This window comes from Anguilla anguilla, chromosome 8, assembly GCF_013347855.1.
Source record: "Anguilla anguilla isolate fAngAng1 chromosome 8, fAngAng1.pri, whole genome shotgun sequence".
Taxonomy (NCBI): domain Eukaryota; kingdom Metazoa; phylum Chordata; class Actinopteri; order Anguilliformes; family Anguillidae; genus Anguilla; species Anguilla anguilla.
This window is the reverse complement of record NC_049208.1, coordinates 23,743,287-23,764,854: the sequence shown is the minus strand read 5'-3', so window position 1 is coordinate 23,764,854 and position 21,568 is coordinate 23,743,287. Positions and strand designations below refer to the sequence as shown.

Sequence of the window (21,568 nt, the reverse complement as noted above, 5' to 3'; positions counted from 1 at the left end):
ATTTAATACTCTGTATTCAACTACACTGTTGTCTATGTCTTGGCATATTGCATATTCTATGTGTTTCCATATACCTGTCCAGTATAGAGACCACGCTGTTTACATTCCAAATTTCATATATTATCAGACTGTGCTGTTTCTTTTCATAAGAACATAAAGTTTACATTTCTGCATTTCCATATGGTATTAGTCTATAACGTTTAACTTTCTATATTAATATACTACATGAGACACCATACTGTATAATAATAATAGAAAAATATGTTTAGTCACTTATGCTTTCTGCACTGCAAAGGCCACCATTTTGAATAATTGTATACAACACATAGATGGAACAAGATAAAAACCAATGTACTGTACATACAGTCAGGTAAAGATGATCAGGTACTTCAGGGACTGTAAATGTGAGTTTTGGAGCACAAGGAAAAGCAATGAAAGACGACAATTACCGTGTATAATGGCCAAGTAGCAATGGAATAGCCATGGTATATGTGCTTGTGTAAAGTAACTGTTATGTTTGTTTGTTGTTTGTAACTTCCTTGATAGTGGTTCAGTGAGTTATAGATGGGGGGGGGGGGGGGGGAAGAGAGAATTACAAAAGATTTGGTGCTTCATTGGAGAAAGCCTGATCATTAGGAGAGGAGTGGAATGGTAGGCTGGGTTGAGAGAATGAAGACAAACAGCGGATGTGTAAGGGGGCAGCCAGTGAGGTAAGTTGGGGCTAGGTCATGGAGTTCATTGCCGGTACAGTAAAGAAGTTTTTGAAATTTATCAGGTAGTCCCCTCCCCATCTTGGCTTCCACTGAGGGCTCAGTCAATCATTCTGTAACATTAGCTAGCATTATCAAACTCTCTGAAACTTTAGCCAAAAGTTAGTTCTGACAGATATACTTACTTGTTCTGTGGCTCAACTGAACCATAAGTCAGCTAGCTACCTTGCATTAAAAGTAATGTACCATTCTGAAATTCCCACCTCTAGCTAGCTAGTCTGTTAGTGGTGCCATGTTAGCTAATGGTAGACAGTCATTTGTAGGTAGTGAATGTTAACTACTACACTCTATCAAAATGTGAATTCTGGTATCAAGTTTCTAAAAACACCTCAATACTAGTACCATCTGATGTTTGTCAACAGTAGCTAGCTAAGCTATAGGTTGGTAGCTAACCACTTTGTTTGCAAATTAGCTGGATACCTAGTGGACGTTGCACAATATCTCTGAATAGGCCCCATAGTGTGTGAATGTAGGGGTTTACTGGTGCATTTTGTTTATAAAATCACAAAAAATATTCTGCAAACATTATTAATTTCTATAGCTGCATTAATATGTATTTATTGTTTGTAAATAAACATAGACAAAGAGTTTGGATCAAATTTGCAACATTTTTCAAAACCATATTGAATCCAAATTTTATATAAAATATAACTTGTGCTCTCTAAACAACAATTATGACAAAACATTCTAATGTACATGTAAAATGCAAATGTGTTCGGTGATGCAGTTTTTAATTCGCTTCAGCAATAACAAAAAATAAAAATGTTCTTTGTCTTCTACAAATCTCACATGTTGACACCACCCAATAGGTCAGTGGTAACCAACCCTGTTCCTGGAAATCTACCATCCTGTAGGTTTTCATTTCAACCATAATTTGGCACACCTGACTCTACTAATTAGCAGCTCAACAAGATATCTATCTAGCTGTTGAATGAGGTGTGCTTTGTTAGGGTTAGAATGAAAACTTACAGGACGGTAGATCTCCAGGAACAGGGGTTGGTTACCACTGCAATAGGTGATTGTGAATTTTTTAATGACAAACAAAAAACCCCTGCTGGCCATGTGTGATCTTGCATTACTGTGAAGTGTGCTCAATGAGAACATGAGTTATTTCAAGATTCAAGTATGTCTCACTAGTATTGCTTCACTTTAGTAATGAAAGCGTTTTGGAATCCCCAAAACCTGTGGTGTATGAGCTGAATAAACACTTGCCATCAATCCAAAGCACCATGAAGAGTACTGCAAATGTCTAATACATGTTTTAAGACATTGTCATATTCCATGTGACACCCGAGGGAGGGATGGAATAGCTGGACACTAGGAATGGTGGTAATACCGGTTTCCACAAGTGCTTTATTGACAGTGCGAGAGTGTGTGTACTGTTTAAATGATATAAGATAAACAAAAATCTCCTCCACCCACCATCACAGGATCCAGAAATGGTCCACAATTTCTATTTTCAGCTGCCTGTCACAATATGAGCACCAGAACTTCAATCACTTTGTTGTTTATTACACCTAAGCTTGCTTTGCATATGAACATCAATCACCCTCCCTCCTCAATATATATATATATATATATATATATATATATATATAGTTTTAATTATCATGATGGAATGACATCAAATTTACCAGATTGCCCAGAGACATAATAATTAAGTTTAAATGGGGTTGGGGAGAGATTTGAATACACCACATATATGAGTAGGCAAATATACATAAACACCTGTGCCACACATGCACACATACAACCGCACACACACAATGTGACATTATCAGTTGTTAAAAATGTATTTATTTTTGTGTTTTGGTTGCTCCTTATAGTTTTTACTTGACAAATTAAAAAATCAGATTTTCCAGTTACATTTTTCTAAGTGTTTAAGAATCTGCCAGTGGGTACTTGTTTACTTGAGCAAACAGTCCCACCTCTAGTAAAAACAAGTTTTACTGAGTTTGAGTTAAGTGTCGTTTCTCTGTATTGTAAAGCTAGACTGGGAAGGTAGCTAACATATATAGGGATAAAGCCAGAGTTGGGAAGCTAACGTTAGCTAACTCTGTGAAAATGTATTGTTCTCACGTAATGAAAGAATGTGTTTAACAATGTTATATATCTTAAAAAAAAAAAAAAAAAAGCTTTGTGTGAACTGAGATTGATAATGTTTCATAGCATCACTGTTACAGCGGCCATATAAATGAGTGAAGTGAATTACAGTGTTGCAATCCTAGGTTTAGATAGCTAGCACGGAAGCTTGTGCATTCACCAAGCCTTGTACATTTAGCAAGCTCATGCTTTTAGTTGAGTCAATCACTGTCCAATAACAAGTTAATTGCTTCAGTACTATTATGGGGAAGACATTTCCACGAGGGCCAACAAAGTCCTCCTGTATTTTTTCACTGTTTTGGCCATTTTCGGCATTGCAGTAGAAGCTGGCTCATTGCTGCCCATGACGATATATTTGTATGTTTGTGTTTCGAAGTAGGATATGTCATGCAGTTATTCATCCTATGTCTATTTTTGCCAAGTTCATTGTGAAGAGAAATAGTAGTTGGTTGTTCAAGTGTTTTATGCAGTTTCAGCTGTGACCAATCTGTTGATACATGTATATATAGTGCCCTCCAAAATTATTCACACCCTTGCTAAAAATTAATAAAGGAGCCTGTATACGATAAACAATACAGATAATGCTTAAGTAATATAAAATATTCAAAAATGTTATGCTTTTATACATATCTTTTTTGGGAAAATAATACTTATTTAACAAAATGTTTTTCTCAAATTGATTTAATTATTCCTAAAATATAATTTTGCCATTTTTGAGCATGCAACATAACTCCTTACCAGTGTTGTTTATTTTATGCAGCCTTCTTTATCAGGTGTGTGAATGATTTTGGAGGGCACTGTATGTTAAAGTTATACAATAAATAACTATAAACTTAAATGTTTTGTTTAAGACACCTCTGTTTTGTTTTTGTTACTGTGTTTGTTGCAATGTCGGACCTTTAGATGCCCTAGAATTCTTCACCACATTTAAAGGTAAGACATTTTCATGCTATGTTGCACAAGTGAATAAGCAGTAAACCAAAATGAGTATATGTTTAGCATATAAAGGGAGATTGTTTTTATTTTTCTTGATTTGATAAACATGTAAAAATTGCAGCAGTATGAAGTATGACTTCATACTTGTTAGCCAGCTTGCAGCACTAATTAGGTAATGAGTAATATTTTTATTTACTAAAAACGTTTGTGTGTCGGGCAGTGACTGACTGAGTGTGCTTGCTAGGCTCACAGAAGATTTATGCTGTCTGTTTGAACGTCAGGTAGCCTAGCAGCTGCCAGAAATTCAGAAAGATTATTAACTGTACAAATAATTCTCATTATATTCATACTGGAAAGCTTTGTTGCTGGTGCTGAGGCATTCTAGAGAGAATAATGCATAATATTATTTCTAAAACTAAACAAAACAACAGTGAAAAACATTAAAACCATATTAAGCTATTGACAGGCTGTTCATCTATCATTTCTACCATTTATATATTTATTTTGTTTTAGTTCTACTCCTAAATTTGGACTTCGCAATCTGTAGGTGTGCCTCAGCTGCAACATTGGACTTCAGTTGAGGCACGTGTACAGCAGTTTATACATTCTTGGTAATGCATACTAGGGGTGGGACCATTTACTCGAGTGAACTCACCAGCAGATTCTGAAACGTTTATGGGAAAAAAATGTAATTGGAAAATTGGAAATTTTTCTCTCTTTTTGCATCTTTCAAAAACAGTTGCCATAGTAATGGGTCAAAGAGTGTAGCCAACGTGTTGCAGCATCCCGAAGCACTGGCCCCTTTTCCAAATGGAGATGATGCAGGTGTAGCAGTTTTCTCATCTATGACTGTGTGCAACAGTGATATTCACACATGACCTTAACTGTATAAGAAGGAAATAGTTATAATAACACAGTCTTTTCCCTTGTAATCCACAGTGTAAAAATGGCAGAATGGTATGAATGAAATACCAATAATGCAAGGCTGTTAGCCACCAGAGATGCCCTCTTCAGTAACTAGGATAGGACACTTTTATTTCAACACAAATCAACATGCCAAACATGCTGAGGAACTGTGCTGTATATTTCTTCCTGCTGGACATTTCTGGTTATACAACCCTCAATGGTGAATTATGTCTGGGCAAGTTCAAGAACCACAGTACAACATGTTGTGAAATTCTTTTTATGGCTCTTTGTTAAGCTTTTAAAATGTCTAGATTCATAAATAAAAATACTTATCCTGCAATAAATTCAGACTGACACACACAGTATTATTGATGCCAGGCTTTTAGTGTGGGAGCCAACAGAGAGGTATGCGAGGAACTGGACTGTGACTGGTGGAGGCGCCAGATAGACAGGAGGAGAGCCATGCTGTGATTGGTGGAGGAAATAGAAGGGCTGGAGAATAGCTGTGCTCTGATTTGAGGAGGCAGAGAAGCTGTGTGTCAGCAACACGGAGTAGGAATTCAGAGCCTGCTCATTTGAAGTTAAAGATAGAGGCAGAACCAGACGTGTTCAAGTCAGTTTCCAATTTCAGATACCTGCCAGTTTCCTCCAACTGTGCGGCTGGTTGGATTTGCTGAGAGAAGGGTTTGCATGCGCAGCTGTTTGGGAGAAGACACTCTCACAGTTATTCAGCGACACACAGATAAACACAGACGGACGATGGTACACCCTGAAGGGTATGTTTAAATTGAGGGGGGAAAGTGTGAAACCTGTTCCTTTGCACTTATGGTGAAAGTGATAATGTTTTGCCTATGTGGACTATGTATATGCATGCATTTCTAATGGCTGCTTATTAGATTGACCATGTAAATTAAGGTTGAGAATTGCTTTGTATTTGTATTAAAAGCTATAAACAGAATTCTCAATATTTTTATATGATAAAAACCAAGGGAATTTCAGGAGGCATAAAAGTATGGACATTGAATTAAGCATATATTGTGACTTAAAGTATGGGGAATAGCATTTATTTCGGTCTTGATGTCAAGGAGGCAGTAGTATTTTGGACGATGCACCATAAGTTGCAGCTGCTCAAAGACAAATGGTTCCCTGAACATAAAATAGAAATGAATCATGAGACATATGAAACTGACCGCATGTTTCTATGTTCCGAACAATACCAAGCAGTGCTGATATGTTGAATGTCAGATGCTTACTTTTGTCATGTGGTTGTTCGTTGCTGTGTATGTAAATGTAAGTACGTAATTACATTCAGGGAAATGGAATTCAGGACCATTAAAGATTATAATTACAATTCTAACTAAGCAGATACAAATAATACAAAATAAGCCCTTAAAGCAGACATGTTGTGTGCATTAACTGAGGAACGTGTGCTGAATGAAAGACCTGCTGACTGCACACCTACAGTATGGGACGAGGCTCTGAACTGTCATCAAAACATTAATGTTTTTCTTTGACTAATTCACATGATTGTGCAAGAGTGAAAATTCTGTAGAAATAGGACATAGAATTTGCAGGGTGCACAGCTATGACAATGTAAGCAGTCCGTAATTGGAATGTCCGTTAAGGATATAAAAATGGCATTAGAATTATTGTAAATAATCACCACCTCTTAACTGCTGCACATGTTGTTTTCCATGTTGCTCTACGTCTCCTGTTTCTGGGGCGGTGAAGCTGAATTTTACCCACTGACTATTCACATAGCCCTGTGTCATAAGAAAGCTGAGATGATTGATGTTTCAGTGGTGTTCTGATGTTTTGCTTAAAATGCTAAAGTAATGGAGAGCTTTTCCATTCATACACAATGCACCTATCAAGGTGTTACATTCATTTGTAGAATGATTGTTTTACAGCATCGGTTACTAGATAAATCTGTATGATGAAAAGATTAAATCAATCCATTTAGTACTCAAAATATGTTAGGGATACAGCTTTTTTCAGTCAGTTTGAAACTAAAACCACATTATGAATACATTTTTTTCTCTTCGTCATGTAAGTGTGTTCGTCGGGTTCATTCATGATATTACACAGGTTCCTGTTCCAAATTGCTTTGTTAATGTAAGCACATTACCCTGTGGTAGCTGCTCTTATTGAGATAATGTACAGTATGGTGCCCACTCTTCTATCTGGTTTCCTGTGAATCCTTTGAGATCTGTACCTTGTAAATCAATGTATTTCTCTGGACTTAATTTGCCATTGGCTATGTAACACACCCTGCATACTGAGAAGCACAAGCAAGATCAATGCATAGTTACAAAATATCTTTTCTACAAAATTTCTTGACTTCATTGTAAATGTTAATAATACATATATTTATTTTCTTGTCTGTGGTAGGAATAGTAATAAGGAATAGTGTGAAATTGTGATTAATATCTTTAATGATGTTAACCTTGTTGATGTTAATATTTCTTTTTGTTTTATACTTAGAGTGGTTTTGGGTGTGGATTTCAAACAAAGACCACAATGTACTAGCCCTTTAAGTATGTGCCTAGCAGGTTATTTTTGGCCACCCCTGGTATTAAGTTTCAATGCTATGGCATCAGTAAGAATAATGCTCAAAGAATGTAACAGCATCATAAATGTATTTTAAACTGTGGAAACTTGATAGCATGATTGATTCGTTAACTCATTTAATGTAGCGTTATGGGTTCATAATAGCTTATGATTATCGATTAAGCCAAATACTGCACCTGTACATAGATTTTATAACTAATGATGCTTGTTTCAATTTTCAAGTCTAAAGAACCTGAAGACTGAATGGCACAGATCAGGAAAAGGACATACTGAGTATTCCTTTGGGCATGCTCAAGTTAATCATTAGAAAGTGGATTGGTGTATTGTGACACCTCAAAAATGCTTAGATTAGGCTGTCCCTCTCTCCTAGCAGCTGGGAGAGAAATAAAAAAAGACTAGCCCCACGATTCTTTTTTTCCCATAATTTGTTCAAAATTTTAATTTACTGATAGCTTGCTGTAACAATGATAACTAGATAACTCACTATGGAAAGACAAGAGAAAGTCCAGACTAGGGGGAGGGCAGGGCACAGAGTCTTGGAGGTGGGTGAATGAAATGATAAGCTGCCCCAGTCGGCCAAATCCACCCCCAGAAATCTGCTGGCACAAATTAGACTAGCCTATTCCAAAAGACTTAACACATGCTATATTGGAGTGTCTGGAGTCAAGTGTCCGGATCAAAAGACTACATTAGAATTAATGCTTTGCATTTTGACTAAAGAGTTCCGGTTTTGTTTCATCTAACCACATTTCGCTAAAGTGCTTTATTTCAAACTCCGTGTGAGATGGATTGTTTCAGTAATGCTTCCTTCTTGCTACTGCCATACATGGAGTTCAGTTAAATGGACTGACTGAACAGCGGGCATTGTTGGCTTTAGCAGCAGTGCATTTAATGAAAGCTGAACCTGCTTAAATGGGCCCATGTGATGACATCTCTGGTGTCCAGGCCAAAGATGACATGGTGAGTCACACACACAAAAGCATTTTTAACCATTAGGTGAATGGGTAACATATTCCCAAATGAAATGGGTTGTAAGTTCTTATGTGTACAGGATCAATTGTACATAAATAGTAACCAACATAAAACTTGTATGCAGGCCTCTGCTCTATGTGTCTCTTTCTGTCTTTCTCAGTGTGGCTGCATGGTAGTTAAAAAATGGCACCACTTCTTCATAATCTCTGAAATGTTTAGTTTTCTTTTTTTTTATTTTATTTTATTTTTTTTTTACTGCATTTCAAAACCAAAGTTGCTAGCTAGAAACAACAAATACTCTATTGTTAATGCTAATAATTATTCTGCTCACTTCTTTGCTTTTGAATGTAACTTCTCACAGCTATGTGACCAGGCAGTCAATTACACTGTTCACAAGCCACTGCCCTCCTTTGTGATATTTTATTTTATGGCTCCCTACTGGGGCTGAGTACTAAAAGAAGATACACAAAGGAAGTAATGTCTTGACATTTCACAATACAACATAAGCCATGTAAAACAAAAGGTATAGACTTCTAGACGTATATTTTAACTATGAGTGCAAACAGAAATTATGGTGGTGAAATTATATTTATTCCTTTTAAAAGATTTACATTAACATCAACAACATTAACTTTAGCAAGAATAACACCCACCACCCCCCCACCCCCCACCTCACAGCCCCTCCCCCAATCCCGGCCTCCCTCGCCAAGCCACCACTGCCATTCCATTCAAACAGCAGCCCCCAACATCACCCTATCCCCCTCCCCCTTCTTTGTGTTTGCTTGAAAAAAAACAAACACAATTTCAAATTTAAATTAAGCCAAGGAGATAAAAAATGAGGGACTGGGGCAGTCTTTAATTCTCTTCTGAATGCCATTTTGATCATTTTGTTTTGGACATCTGAAGCTGAAGAATTTAACAGAAAAGTAAGAACGTGCTTTCACACAGATGATAATGCAAGCGCCCAGAGGATAATAATAATAAAAGTAGTAATAATAATAACAACAACAACTTCTGTTATTATTATTGTTGTTGTTGTTATTATTATTATTGTTATCATCGCAAGCAGCATTTTTATTTTCCTATTACAGCGTTATCTATTGGCGAAACAGCACCAGAATTAGATTGCTGGCAGAGTCAATCATTGCATAAGTATTGCAAGTATTGTGGTGACTGAACAAAGCATTCCCAAATCACAGCTGTTTTAGTAAAAATGGCCATGGCAACAACTGTTCTTGTGCATATTGTTTTGAAAGTACACTCAATACATTCCTTCTAAAACAGACATGTGCTCCCTTTTGCCTTGTATAAGTACAACTGCTCCAGTGTATTATTTTCCTACATTACCTAGAACTACTTTCACCACCTTCCTTTGTGAAAATGTTAGCTAAAAAGCTAAAATCAGTTGTGGCCACACAATCCCCTGACTTCTTGTCCCTAATTGGTTGAAATCAATATCTGATTCTTATAGTTGGTGCTATAGAGAGTTCAATACACACTCTCCTATTAAACTCCATTGTGCCTGCTGTGGCAATATCATTACATGACATCACCATTTACAAAACTCAAGTTTTACTTTGAAAAACTGAAATACTACACAAAATAGGAAAATCGGACCTGAGTTGCGTTTTACATCACCAAAATGCAAATTCTAACAATGTCAAAGTGTTTTAGCCTGGAGCTTTCCTTTACGAGTACTCATTGAATTTAAACATATTTGACTCTGTGGGATTCTCGGCCACTGTGGGCACTTGCATGGCCATGGTTTGGTTCTGAACTGTGCTGAATCACTGCACTGACAGCGAGTTCTTTAGCTGGATGCTTACACAACAGTCAAACCTATTGTAGCATATAATGTTAATGTAGGTGGGCATGAACATCTTACACTATTTTACAATTGAGGGATGGTGTTCTCTACACTAGCCGCTGTAACTGAAGGAATCTGTTTGTATTGTGCAGCTGTTTTTGTTTTACTGTTGCAAAAAAGAATGATATTGTAGTTTAGAAGTGAATGTACAGCCTGTCTATTTTCTCTGGGTTTATTAGTGCTGTCATTGTCTATATCCACTATGATAACACACACATTCTTTCCTGTGGTTTTTGCTGACAGGCTGTTATATCTCAATATCAACAGGGCGGATGCTCTGGCCTGACATCACTCTTTCTCATTTATCACTGGGTTTAGTCATTATGACTTTACAAAAAGTACTTCAGTAGCTTGTTTTAACTGCACATCTCACACTAACAAATAATGTGTCTGTCTTTAAAATTTGTGACAGTGCCCCTTCCTGTTCACTTGGCAATAAGTACCCTAAATTCATCTGGCTCCGTATCAATAATAGTAATCAATAGTTCTTACAGGAAAAATGATGCTAGCTGTGTTTCTTATTATACAGGATGTGGTCTGATAGCATAGACCTTTATGCAGCCTTCAGCAATGTACTGTTTCCACAGTAAACCATTGTGACAACAATACTTTCATAAGGACGGTGATTATGAAATGTTCTGTTAAGCAGTCATGATTAGGCGCCATCTCAACATTGAGAAAATGACCATTTTGTGTGTTTGCCATGGAAAAATGGCATGTGTAATAAACAAGAATTGACGACTAATTGATTGGAATTATAATGGGGGTTTTAGAGTGGCAAATTTTTACAAGGAAATTTTGTGCTGAATGTGCTGCATGCCGGCTGTTGGGGAAGGTTTACAGAGACGGCAGAACATGTATGTGCTGTGTTTGTTTTGGACTCTCACTCGCATGTGACTGTTTCTCAGAGGAGCACACATGCTTCAGTTGCTTTGTGGCCTGCTTATAAAAATATGGCATGGTGGGCTGTATTTTGCAGGTGCAAAAAAGGTGCTTAGTTGTGCTGGTGCAACTGTTCCAATGGCAAATTTGTGTATTTTAGAACTGCACAGAAAGGGTCCATGCCTTGATTGGTATTACCATGACTATTTTCACGATTTGTCATTTCTCATTGCCTTGGGTGTGTCGAAAGAGGGCTGGGTTGGTCAGGGTCTAGATTAATGTAAACACAAGGCACTGTGACATTTTAAAAGATTAAAGAGGTCTCAAGATTCGATTAACAGAAAACTGGTTGTTTCTGGGATATGTCGCTTGTGGCTTGTTGCTTTCCTTTACCTGTTGATATGCTGACCCTAAACAGAATGAATAAACATATTGTTTGTTCAAGACAAGATCCGTTGTTCCCAGACAGATGGTGTGACACACAACATTAAAACTGTAAATCATTGGCTGTCAGTGGCACATTGTGTTATTGATAGAACATTGAAAAGATGCATATCAGATGTCTGGACAGTTTGGGTGGTATGTAAAATATGTGCCCTTAAAATTTAAAATAGATGCATATGCCTATGATGACAGAAAATACATTTAAAGATTTTGTTGAATATACAAGAGTATCACTTTACTAATAATAAATAAATAATAATAGTTTAGAATGAGCAAAAACACGCACAAAAGGTTCTTGTATACTCTGCTAAGGCATATTGGACAGTCAAATATTGCCAAACATGACAATCAAACATGAGTGTTGCTAGTGAGAGTCAAAGCTTAAAGCACGCACTACATAAAAAGAATGGGAAACAAGGATACTTGATCCAGCTCTTCATTTATAGGGAATATGGAAAATGTCTTGATTGGCCAGTACATTGTTTTACTTCAGCTCATTATAAAACTGAAATGAGCACCAAGAACTGGCTTGTGTGGTATATGTCACTGTCCTTAAAATACCAACAGTAATTCAGGCATTGCTCTTTTTGATCTACGTCAGTGTTTGCTCTACACTTTGCCAAATGCCTTTGCGTACTCAAAATAGCCCCCCTTGCGTCTCTTAAACAAGGACAATCCACCATAAGGAAATGAGTTAATTTACCGCTATGTCCACATACTTGGACATTGAAAGGACCCCGCTATTGGCCGGAAGTGGCCTTCGGCCCACTTGTTGGGGAGAATGTATACATGCTGTAAGTCTTTTACCTGCTCTTTAACCTGCTGTTGTGCCTTAGATTTCTGTAAGCATGTAGGGAACTGGTACTCCCTGCAGTGTAGCATTTTGTTTGCTTCACGACCGAAGACTTTTTTTCTAGGGCTTATTCTGCTCTTCTCATGTAGAGGTATGCATCAAAGATGTCTTTGTTTCCTGAGAACTGTGTCCCATTTTTCTGAAGTAGCAAATGCGTTATTATAAATATAATACTCAAGGACAAGTGGAGGCATAATGAATTATTCTCTTTCCTGCATGGGGCTGAGTGCCAACGGATCAGGGTTTTAACTTGCAATTTGTTTCTGCTCTACAATGACTATAGTTTATGAGACCTAAAGCTTGGCTTTGTGGGTAGAAACAACTCCCAATTATAGCTTAATCTTGCAAAGTAATTGAAAAACGATCTTCTGTACAGCGGGAAAGTATAAAAGTGAAACTATAGATAATGTGTTTGTCTGTATATCTTTCTTATATGTCTTTATTTAATTGCATTCAAATTACAATTTACAAATGTTAATAATAAGCAAAGCAAAGACAAAACAGACTACGTTTCCCAAAATATTGCTTTAACTCTTATTGGCAGAGTCCATTATTCAGATTATACAGATGCTCATTTCATATGCGTATGTGTGCATATGTAGATGTGGGTATGTGTGTGTCCGTGTGCAGGTATATGTATGTGTGCATATGTAGATGCAAGTATGTTTGTATATGTATATGTAGATACAGTTATGTGTGTATGTGGGTGTGGGTGTACATATGTAGATGCAGATATGTATAGGTGTGGGGCACATGTAGGTGCATACATGAATTCATGTGTGCATGTGCACATAGGTACGCATGCACTCAAACACACGCACTCGCACATACATTTTCGAACTTCAGATTCCAGCTGTCATGCCCTTCTCACACAATAGAACAGATATTTTTGGCACACGGATAGCTTCAGTGTAAGCGTCTGCACTGGGCTACTGTCACGTAATGCACAAAGGTCAAACCGATGCATCAACAATTACAACAAGAGGGCTTTTTAACCTTTGCCAAGCATCAGGAGAGGGTAATGAGCATCTTATCATTTACAAGCTCTCAATGGTTCCTGCTCTTGCTGTGAGCTGTAATGAACAGCATGAATCATTCAATGTGTTGGCATGGGCATTGTTTTAAAAGAGTCTACAAAGTGTTTTCCTGCACATGCTTGACTTGTGTGTGACCAAATTTGTTCAGTTGTCTTCAGCATAGTCCTAGTTACTTTCACAAGCTTTCAGCCCTAAGGAACAAAAACTTTGATCCATCCTACAAAATTTTGGCGCGATTTGAGGTGCAGATGCAATATATCTCCATTATTTGCTTTGTATGTGGCAGTTTTGATTATTTGATTTTTGATAATGAATCCAGCAGTAAGGAATTTGCAACTCTCATTGTTTCTGTCTAGTTGTCCTGAGCTGACATCATCTGCTATGCAGCATTCTGCCTCAGTAATGAAGTCAGTTCATTTTCCTTTGTCGTATGTATAATTTTCAGAAGCCTCTGCTCATTGAAAGCAATTTATAAACATTTAACTAAGAATATTTTCCTAGTACTATAATAAAAATAACACTGTCCTGATGTGCAGTGTGGGATAGCAGATGTTCTTTTCTTAGATGTACAACATAATTAGAACTCATCATTCATTTCTGCTTTACAACTAAGGTGTGTATCTGTTGGTTAAAAATTGTGCATCATAAACGAGAATGATTTAATTTCAAAGACATTATTAATTCTGATTCTTAATGGGTAAATTCACGGAGAATAAACCGTAATATGTTATTCCTTACCTTTACTTTACGAAACCTGAAAAGCTCACAAGCTAGCATTAAAGAATTTTTGGTTTCCTTTTCTCTGCAAATTGTACTGTTTGTCTTATTTACTTTACTTTAGAACTACAAATACAATATTTATATACATAGTAGACACTCTATGCTAGTCCAGACTACTAACAAGGACCAAACAGGTTTATAACAGGCACTATCAAGCAGGTGCAGTGCAATGTACTCTGGGGAATGCATCCATTTAGTTTCAATTATGAATTTATGAAATTTTGGCATTTCAATGCAAAATTACCTTAGAGACTAAGAATGCAACGTCTTTATATCACAGCAGTATTTATGCAGAATGTTTGTTTCTGTAGTATACCTCTTAAACTCTGAAAGGATAGGCAGTGCACATTAACCTTTAGATTTTTGTCTCAATTCCTTTCATGAAACTTCATTCAACCACCAAAATCAGCATGTCTGTGAAAGAAAGATTTGTGGTCATTCACCCAAATTACAGTTTGGTGAGAAGCTGGTTACTACAAATACCAGCCGAGAAAAGGGCTTTCACCCTGCTCGTGGAGCTGCTGGGTTCACTGCTCCCATGGCAACAGACCACATGATGAGGTGTATTAGATTGCCTGGGACAGTGTGCAGTGAGGCATAGTGGGGGAGAATTTGTTCACTCCCCTGCTCAAGTGAAAGGATCATTCCAGTTCTGTGCAACTTTTTCAATGGACTGAGAGTAAATTCCTCTACATAACCTTTCATTGCTCACTCTTTCTTTTTGCCAAACTGTGTCTGCAGGTAAGCCTTTTCCTTTTTGTATAGTTATACTCAGCATGTGGTGTTCTGATTCCATTTTGGGGTTCAAACTGTGTCGGGTCTGAATGTTGCCATATTTAGAACATGTGCCAGCGACGTCCTGTCTGTTTTCTGCTTTTGACCGTAAAATGGATAGATCAAAAGTCTGTCATCCTCCAGTATGTTGTACTAGTGTTAATGAGCTAAGTAAGCTAAGCACATTCTTGTAGTTTACAGAGGTAAATGTAGCTGTGCTGTGGTGCTGGCCAGTAAAGAGAAGCTGATGTGAAATATTTACTTTGATTTTGACATAGATGCTACTGTGAGATATTAAATGTGATTCTGGTCAGTGCAGAGGGAAATGCTGATGTGTAATATTTATTGTGATATTGGTCAGTGCAGAGTTAAATGCTGATGTGGAATATTTATTGTGATATTGGTCAGTGCAGAGTTAAATTCTGATGTGTAATATTTACTGTGATATTAGTCAGTGCGGAGTTAAATTCTGATGTGTAATATTTACTGTGATATTGCTCAGTGCAGAGTTAAATGCTGATGTGTAATATTTACTGTGATATTGGTCAGTGCAGAGTTAAATGCTGATGTGTAATATATATTGTGATATTGGTCAGTGCAGAGTTAAATGCTGATGTGTAATATTTACTGTGATGTTAGTCAGTGCAGAGTTAAATTCTGATGTGTAATATTTACTGTGATATTGGTCAGTGCAGAGTTAAATGCTGATGTGTAATATTTACTGTGATGTTGGTCAGTGCAGAGGTAAATGCTGATGTGTAATATTTACTGTGATGTTGGTCAGTGCAGAGTTAAATTCTGATGTGTAATATTTACTGTGATATTGGTCAGTGCAGAGGTAAATGCTGATGTGTAATATTTACTGTGATGTTGGTCAGTGCAGAGTTAAATGCTGATGTGTAATATTTACTGTGATGTTGGTCAGTGCAGAGTTAAATGCTGATGTGTAATATTTACTGTGATGTTGGTCAGTGCAGAGGTAAATGCTGATGTGTAATATTTACTGTGATGTTGGTCAGTGCAGAGTTAAATGCTGATGTGTAATATTTACTGTGATATTGGTCAGTGCAGAGGTAAAAGCTGATGTCTAATATTTACTGTGATGTTGGTCAGTACATAGGTAAAAGCTGACGTGTAGTATTTACTGTGATGTTGGTCAGCGCAGAGGTAAATGCTGATGTGTAATATTTACTGTGATGTCGGTCAGTGCAGAGGTAAAATCTGATGCGTAACATTAACTACGGTGCTGTTCAGTGCAGAGGTAAATGCTGAATTGTATTATTAACTGTGGTGCTGGAAGCTGTGTACTGGGTCCTCTTTTCTCTCTTTTTCTCACTCTGTCTCTCCCTGGAATGTGCCCTTTGAAAATATTTGTAGAGGGAGAGAGGGGAGGAGCATGTTGGCTTTTGAGTAAGTGCAATTACTAGGGGCCCACAGATTTACAAATAAAATCCAACAGGAAGCTATATTCACATACAGGTGGAAGAAAATGTGAAGTCCCTCCATTGACTTTTAACATAATGTAAAAGTAAAACTTGCAAGGCAAAGCTAATTTGGCTTCTAAGAACTTTTCAGAGTGATCTTTCATTGTGCTCCTCAGCTTCTGAGTAGAAGTAGTTTCCTTTTGTGCAGGCGTTTTGCCTGAACACAAACAAGGCTTTTTTGTTGAAGTAACTTTACCATTACAATAGCTTACAAACAATATAAAGAATGTCATACTCAAAAACAAAAGGAAACTGGAAATGCAGTAGATGCGTATCAGCAAAATAGTGGCAGTTGTGCTTCCCAGAAAATTTTAAATTTAGGACGAAAAAGTGACACTGCACTCAAAAAAGGCTTGTATGGACTGGACTTTTTTCCAGTCTGTCCATCATGTTATAGTTTTGGCACAATTTGGCCTTTGTTAGAATGGCATGTTGGGATGAAGGTCAAACTGCCAAGCTGTGCCAAAACAGTACCATTTTCATGACCTCAATACAATTTTTTTTTTAATTCGTTTTAAACGCCCCCCTTTTCCTCCCCAATTTGGACCCTCCAGTCATGTATATATCAGCATTCATTGCTGCACATTCGACCTGTTGCAATATCAATTTGGGAGGGCGCAGACAAGCATGTTGTCCTCCTAAGCATGTGAAGTTGCTACCAATTCTTATTATAGCGCAGTTCAGAAGTCAGGCTCACACAGCCATGAGTCAGAGTAAAGCACTTCATGTGCGGCTAAACAAGCGTGCTTGCTGGTACTTGAATGATCAGGCGCTGGTGCCGCTGGTGAGCAATGCGACGCTGTAATCCCAACGGACTGTAACCCTCCCATTCCTGGGCAATGCTTGAGCCAATTGTGTATCACTATGTGGGGCCACGATTGGCGCTTGCGCAGTTCTGATTCGAAAGTAAAAGAAAAAAGAAAAAATGTCTGTAATGAAAGCAGAACATGGGGCCCGTCCATGCACTAGAGCAGTACCTTAACAAGACGGAAAACCCAGCAGCCCAATACAAAGAATTTTAAGTTGCGCTGCAGCCCTTATAATGTCTGCTAGTTACATTATGTTGTAAAACAAACCTTTTCAATGTAAAAAGAAAAACAAAACTCCAAATTTACTCAATGGTACAAAGTATATATTCTGTATAAATTATTATATGCATTCTTAAAAATTAGTTATGCTCTTATGTGTGTGTCAAAGAATTACAGAGAAAATGAAAAGCTACCAACCAAGAAAAGCTCTAGCAGGATACATGGATCAGATTGTGAGTTCAGAGCAAGCTGGAGATTATTTTTACTGTTTCCTACTGTAAAAGACCCAGTTTCAGGTAACATTGAAAGGGGGGCAGTCAAGGCTGTAGTGGAGGGTAAATGGACACAAGCGCCTATTTTCCATTTAAGATTAACCATTCATATTGTTGCAGGTTTCCTCAAAGTTAAAGTCAGCATTTAGTAAACTCAATGCAAAAGATACAGCTATAAAAAAAACTAGGGAGGCAAGCCTGCTCTACCACAGATATCATATATGTCACAGATCTATTTTCACTATCAATCAACTCTCATCAAAGTTTTCAGCTTCTACAGCATCATTGAACTATATCTACAGTTTGGCATTGCTATATGAAAATATCTGATGTAATTTACAAAGCATTAAAAATGTCATAATTTTAAAAGATAATTGGCAAGGGGTTACAGTGGTATTGCTATAGTTATTAAAATACGTTTTTAATTTTTTTTTTCATATTTCTGATTTATTAATGGATACCTATTAATAATGTCAGTTTTTTAATGGAGATTAAATTGGTCAAAAGCAGGCATTTCCAAGGTCTGCATTATGAAAATACAGATATATGAAAGCCAGTGGATTTTATTTTTTGATTAATAGTTACTTTTTAAACTAATCTAAATATAAACTCCCAAAACTGAGACCTATTGTTTGTTAATGAGATCTCTTCTGTCTCTTCCACTACAGAATGATTGAAGGTAGTGGGAGAGGTGGGGATACCATGGCAGAGAGAAGACAACTGTTTGCAGAGATGCGTGAGTACTGAACGACATCTTTGTTTTAAGTTTATATATTTTGCCATGATTCCACTACACAAGACAAAATGGCATAAATCAAAACACAACATGCCACCTCATAACATATTCTGAATTGACACAGAACATACAACACATGTAATGATGTATACACATACAAAAATGGGGCCTGGCGATATGTATGGTGCAGTCTATTGGGCAGCTGAGTCTCAAACCATTTGTGAGTACCCCTGTTTGTTAGGGGGTTCAACGCCTGTATCTGTTACTCTGTCTGCTTTTTACCTGCCTGAATGAAGCAAAAAAATATGAAAGAGGGTAGATTGTCCTGCTCACCTTAAAAAAATAATGATAATGGTGCCTACCCAAATAAGGCAAATTAGCTTATTTTAATAAAAAATAATTTAACATTTGAACAACCCCTACATAATTATGTAATATATTGTGGAGCCTAGTATTTGGGTCAATCAAATAATGTGGTTCTAATGGAGGAATAAAGAGATTCAACGGCAGTTGTGGACTCATTTATTAAATGATACAGGTGTTTGGTTTAAACAGATGTATTGGTTAGCCAGTGCTCTCCCACCACAATGTATAGTAAGATTAATGCAGTGATTTTGCTTATTGATCAAATGCCCAGTTGTAGGGAAAAAGTTCTTGTTAATGTGGGGGTCTTACCAGGACAGCTCACTCTGTGTTGCAGGACACCAGTTGACTGTGTCACTCATAATGATGGATAGATTTAGCATTGAAGTATGTGCCCACTTAAACCACCCTGTATGTGGTCTGTCACAAGGATATCCTCCTGCTGGCTCCACTCTGTCTATCACCAGCACGCAGACTGCTTTTATAGCATACTCATATGTGTCCTTGTTTACTGTATTTTTCTTAAAGATGTTTGTTAATCCTCTTGTGATTTCAATTTTTCACAGGGGCTCAAGACTTGGATCGTATTAGATTATCAACCTACAGAACAGCTTGCAAACTCAGATTTGTTCAGAAGAAATGCAATTGTGAGTATAAGGCATTCATTGGTTAATGGCAGATTCACGCCTTCTGTGTCATAAATAGCATCTGCATGAGTTACCAGCGTGAGAACCAAAAACTGTTACCATTACCAGTAACACAAACAAAGTGTCTAGGAAGAACCTGATGCTGAAATATACCAAGTATTTTTTAGTGGGCTGACCAATTTGAAATAAAAAAGAAATGAACACGACTCTGTACACAAGCTTAGCTCAGTTATATCTTGCATTGATATTTGTTTGCATAGTGTTAACCCTCAAAATCTCACCATTTGCAAAGTGATGCATTCATTTATTGTATAGCCAAACAACCCTTCCTGTTAATTTAGAAAATGGAAGTACAAGTCAGGGAAACAGAAGAGCACAAAGTCTCTGGGGTTGCTGTGTTACGTGATAAACCAACTCCACCAGCCAATCAGATTATATCAAGCTTATGCCATAAAAGTTTACTGTATTGTCTGTAATTCTCAGATATGTATCTGTGAAGTTGGTGTGAGGTGGTATTGTTAAGGTGACCAGACATCCCAATTAAATCCTCATTTATAAGCCTTATTCTAATAAACATATAAATCACATCTAAAAAACCAATGTGAACAGAAAAGGGTAGTCTGTGTGTCCTATAAACCAAACAAAACATAAGCAGAGAGAGCATGTTCTAATTGAGCAGATGTGTGAAATGCTGGATGAAGATACACATTTCTAATAATTTAAGATTGTCGACCATGTATTAGCTGGCATTTGAGCGTCTTTGTAATCTTTCAAGTCATACAGCTGACAAGACTTTGTCTGATTTGTTTGCTTTATTCTGATAGTTTTCCCTCTATTCTCTCCATGTTTAGCTACGTCAGTCAAAACAAAAATAATGATTTGTGCTATTTTTCATGCTGTCCTGTACAGTGCATCTGGTGGACATCTGGAATGTCATTGAGGCTTTTCGGGAAAATGGTCTAAACACCATGGACCTCAACACTGAGTTTTCCATGACTCGTCTGGAAGCAATACTGTCCACTATTTTTTATCAGCTGAACAAGCGTATGCCCACCACCCACCAGATCAACGTGGAGCAGTCAATCAGCCTTCTGCTTAACTTCCTACTGGCAGCATATGATCCGTAAGTCCTCCCCGTTACCATCACCCAGCCAAGTCCCATTTGCTTGCTAAATTCCTCATATCTGTTCATTAAAGCTGGAAAAACCAGCAGGGCAGCATTTCATCAGCTGGCCCCCAGCGTGCAGCTCTCTGAGCCCTTGTGCTGTGAGGACACAGACTGTTTCTGTCTTGTGATTTTGCTGTGTTCTCTTGCAGGGAAGGCCATGGTAAAATCTCAGTCTTTGTTGTGAAGATGGCCCTGGCAACAATCTGTGGGGGAAAGATTTTAGACAAATTAAGATGTAAGTTGTAGTATTAGTAGTTTCTTTGGTAACGAACAGGCACAAACTGTACAGTTTTACTTTATTAATGGAAGCCATGCATAGACCTGAGTGTGTGAGTACCTACCTGGTACAGTGTCATTAACAGCAAGCATGAGATTTTAAAAATTAATCCAGAACAGATTTTCACCAAATTACTAATGACAGATCCGGACGGATAATTATAATGGGGAATCGGTATAACTGTAACTGTTTTTGGATTTTTCTCATTTACTCAGAAAATATTCAGCCTATCAATATGAAATTTTACTTTAGACAGCTTTGACATATCAGTAGCTGTTACCAGTTTCAATTACATTCATAAATCGAGTCGGACACAACCTTGTGTGTGCTTATTATAAATGCATGTGACCAGGTGGCTGTTTCTTTTCTATTATTCACTTGGAGCATCCATTCCAGAAGATGATGCTATGTCAATGCAGCAAGCAAATTAGCTGAACACATTTAACATCCAATACTTTGACAAGTACAATTAATTTCTTTGACAAATATAAAATACCATTTAAAAGGCCTGCATATTTTCAAAATTTTTTTAAATTTTTTAATAGTGAATCAGAGCCACAGGTTTATCAGAAGGATGGTACCTTCTACAGCACAGTGCTCCCTATCCCTGTGCCCGGGCATTGGATTTATATTTGGTCCAGGGGGAAGAGTGCCCCCTGCTGGCATACCAACACCTCTTCCAGCAGTAAATAGGTTTT

The 21,568-nt window shown here is 37.3% G+C and overlaps 1 protein-coding gene across 25 annotated transcripts in view; it reads left to right on the top strand.

Moving 5' to 3' along the window:
• The window catches only part of dtna (dystrobrevin, alpha), a 71,764-nt gene that overhangs the window by 3,550 nt on the left and 46,646 nt on the right, over positions 1 to 21,568 (top strand). For 3 of the 25 annotated variants that reach the window (XM_035428676.1, XM_035428661.1, XM_035428668.1), the window contains exons 1-5: positions 5,253 to 5,491; positions 18,348 to 18,415; positions 19,345 to 19,425; positions 20,335 to 20,548; positions 20,743 to 20,828. In XM_035428676.1, coding sequence (XP_035284567.1) covers positions 5,406 to 5,491; positions 18,348 to 18,415; positions 19,345 to 19,425; positions 20,335 to 20,548; positions 20,743 to 20,828 — 535 coding nt within the window. In that variant the 5' untranslated portion in view covers positions 5,253 to 5,405. Of the gene's footprint in view, positions 1 to 3,768; positions 3,807 to 5,248; positions 5,492 to 14,717; positions 14,863 to 18,347; positions 18,416 to 19,344; positions 19,426 to 20,334; positions 20,549 to 20,742; positions 20,829 to 21,568 lie in introns of those variants that run through there. The other 22 variants (XM_035428677.1, XM_035428687.1, XM_035428666.1 and 19 more) reach the window with 14 other exon arrangements.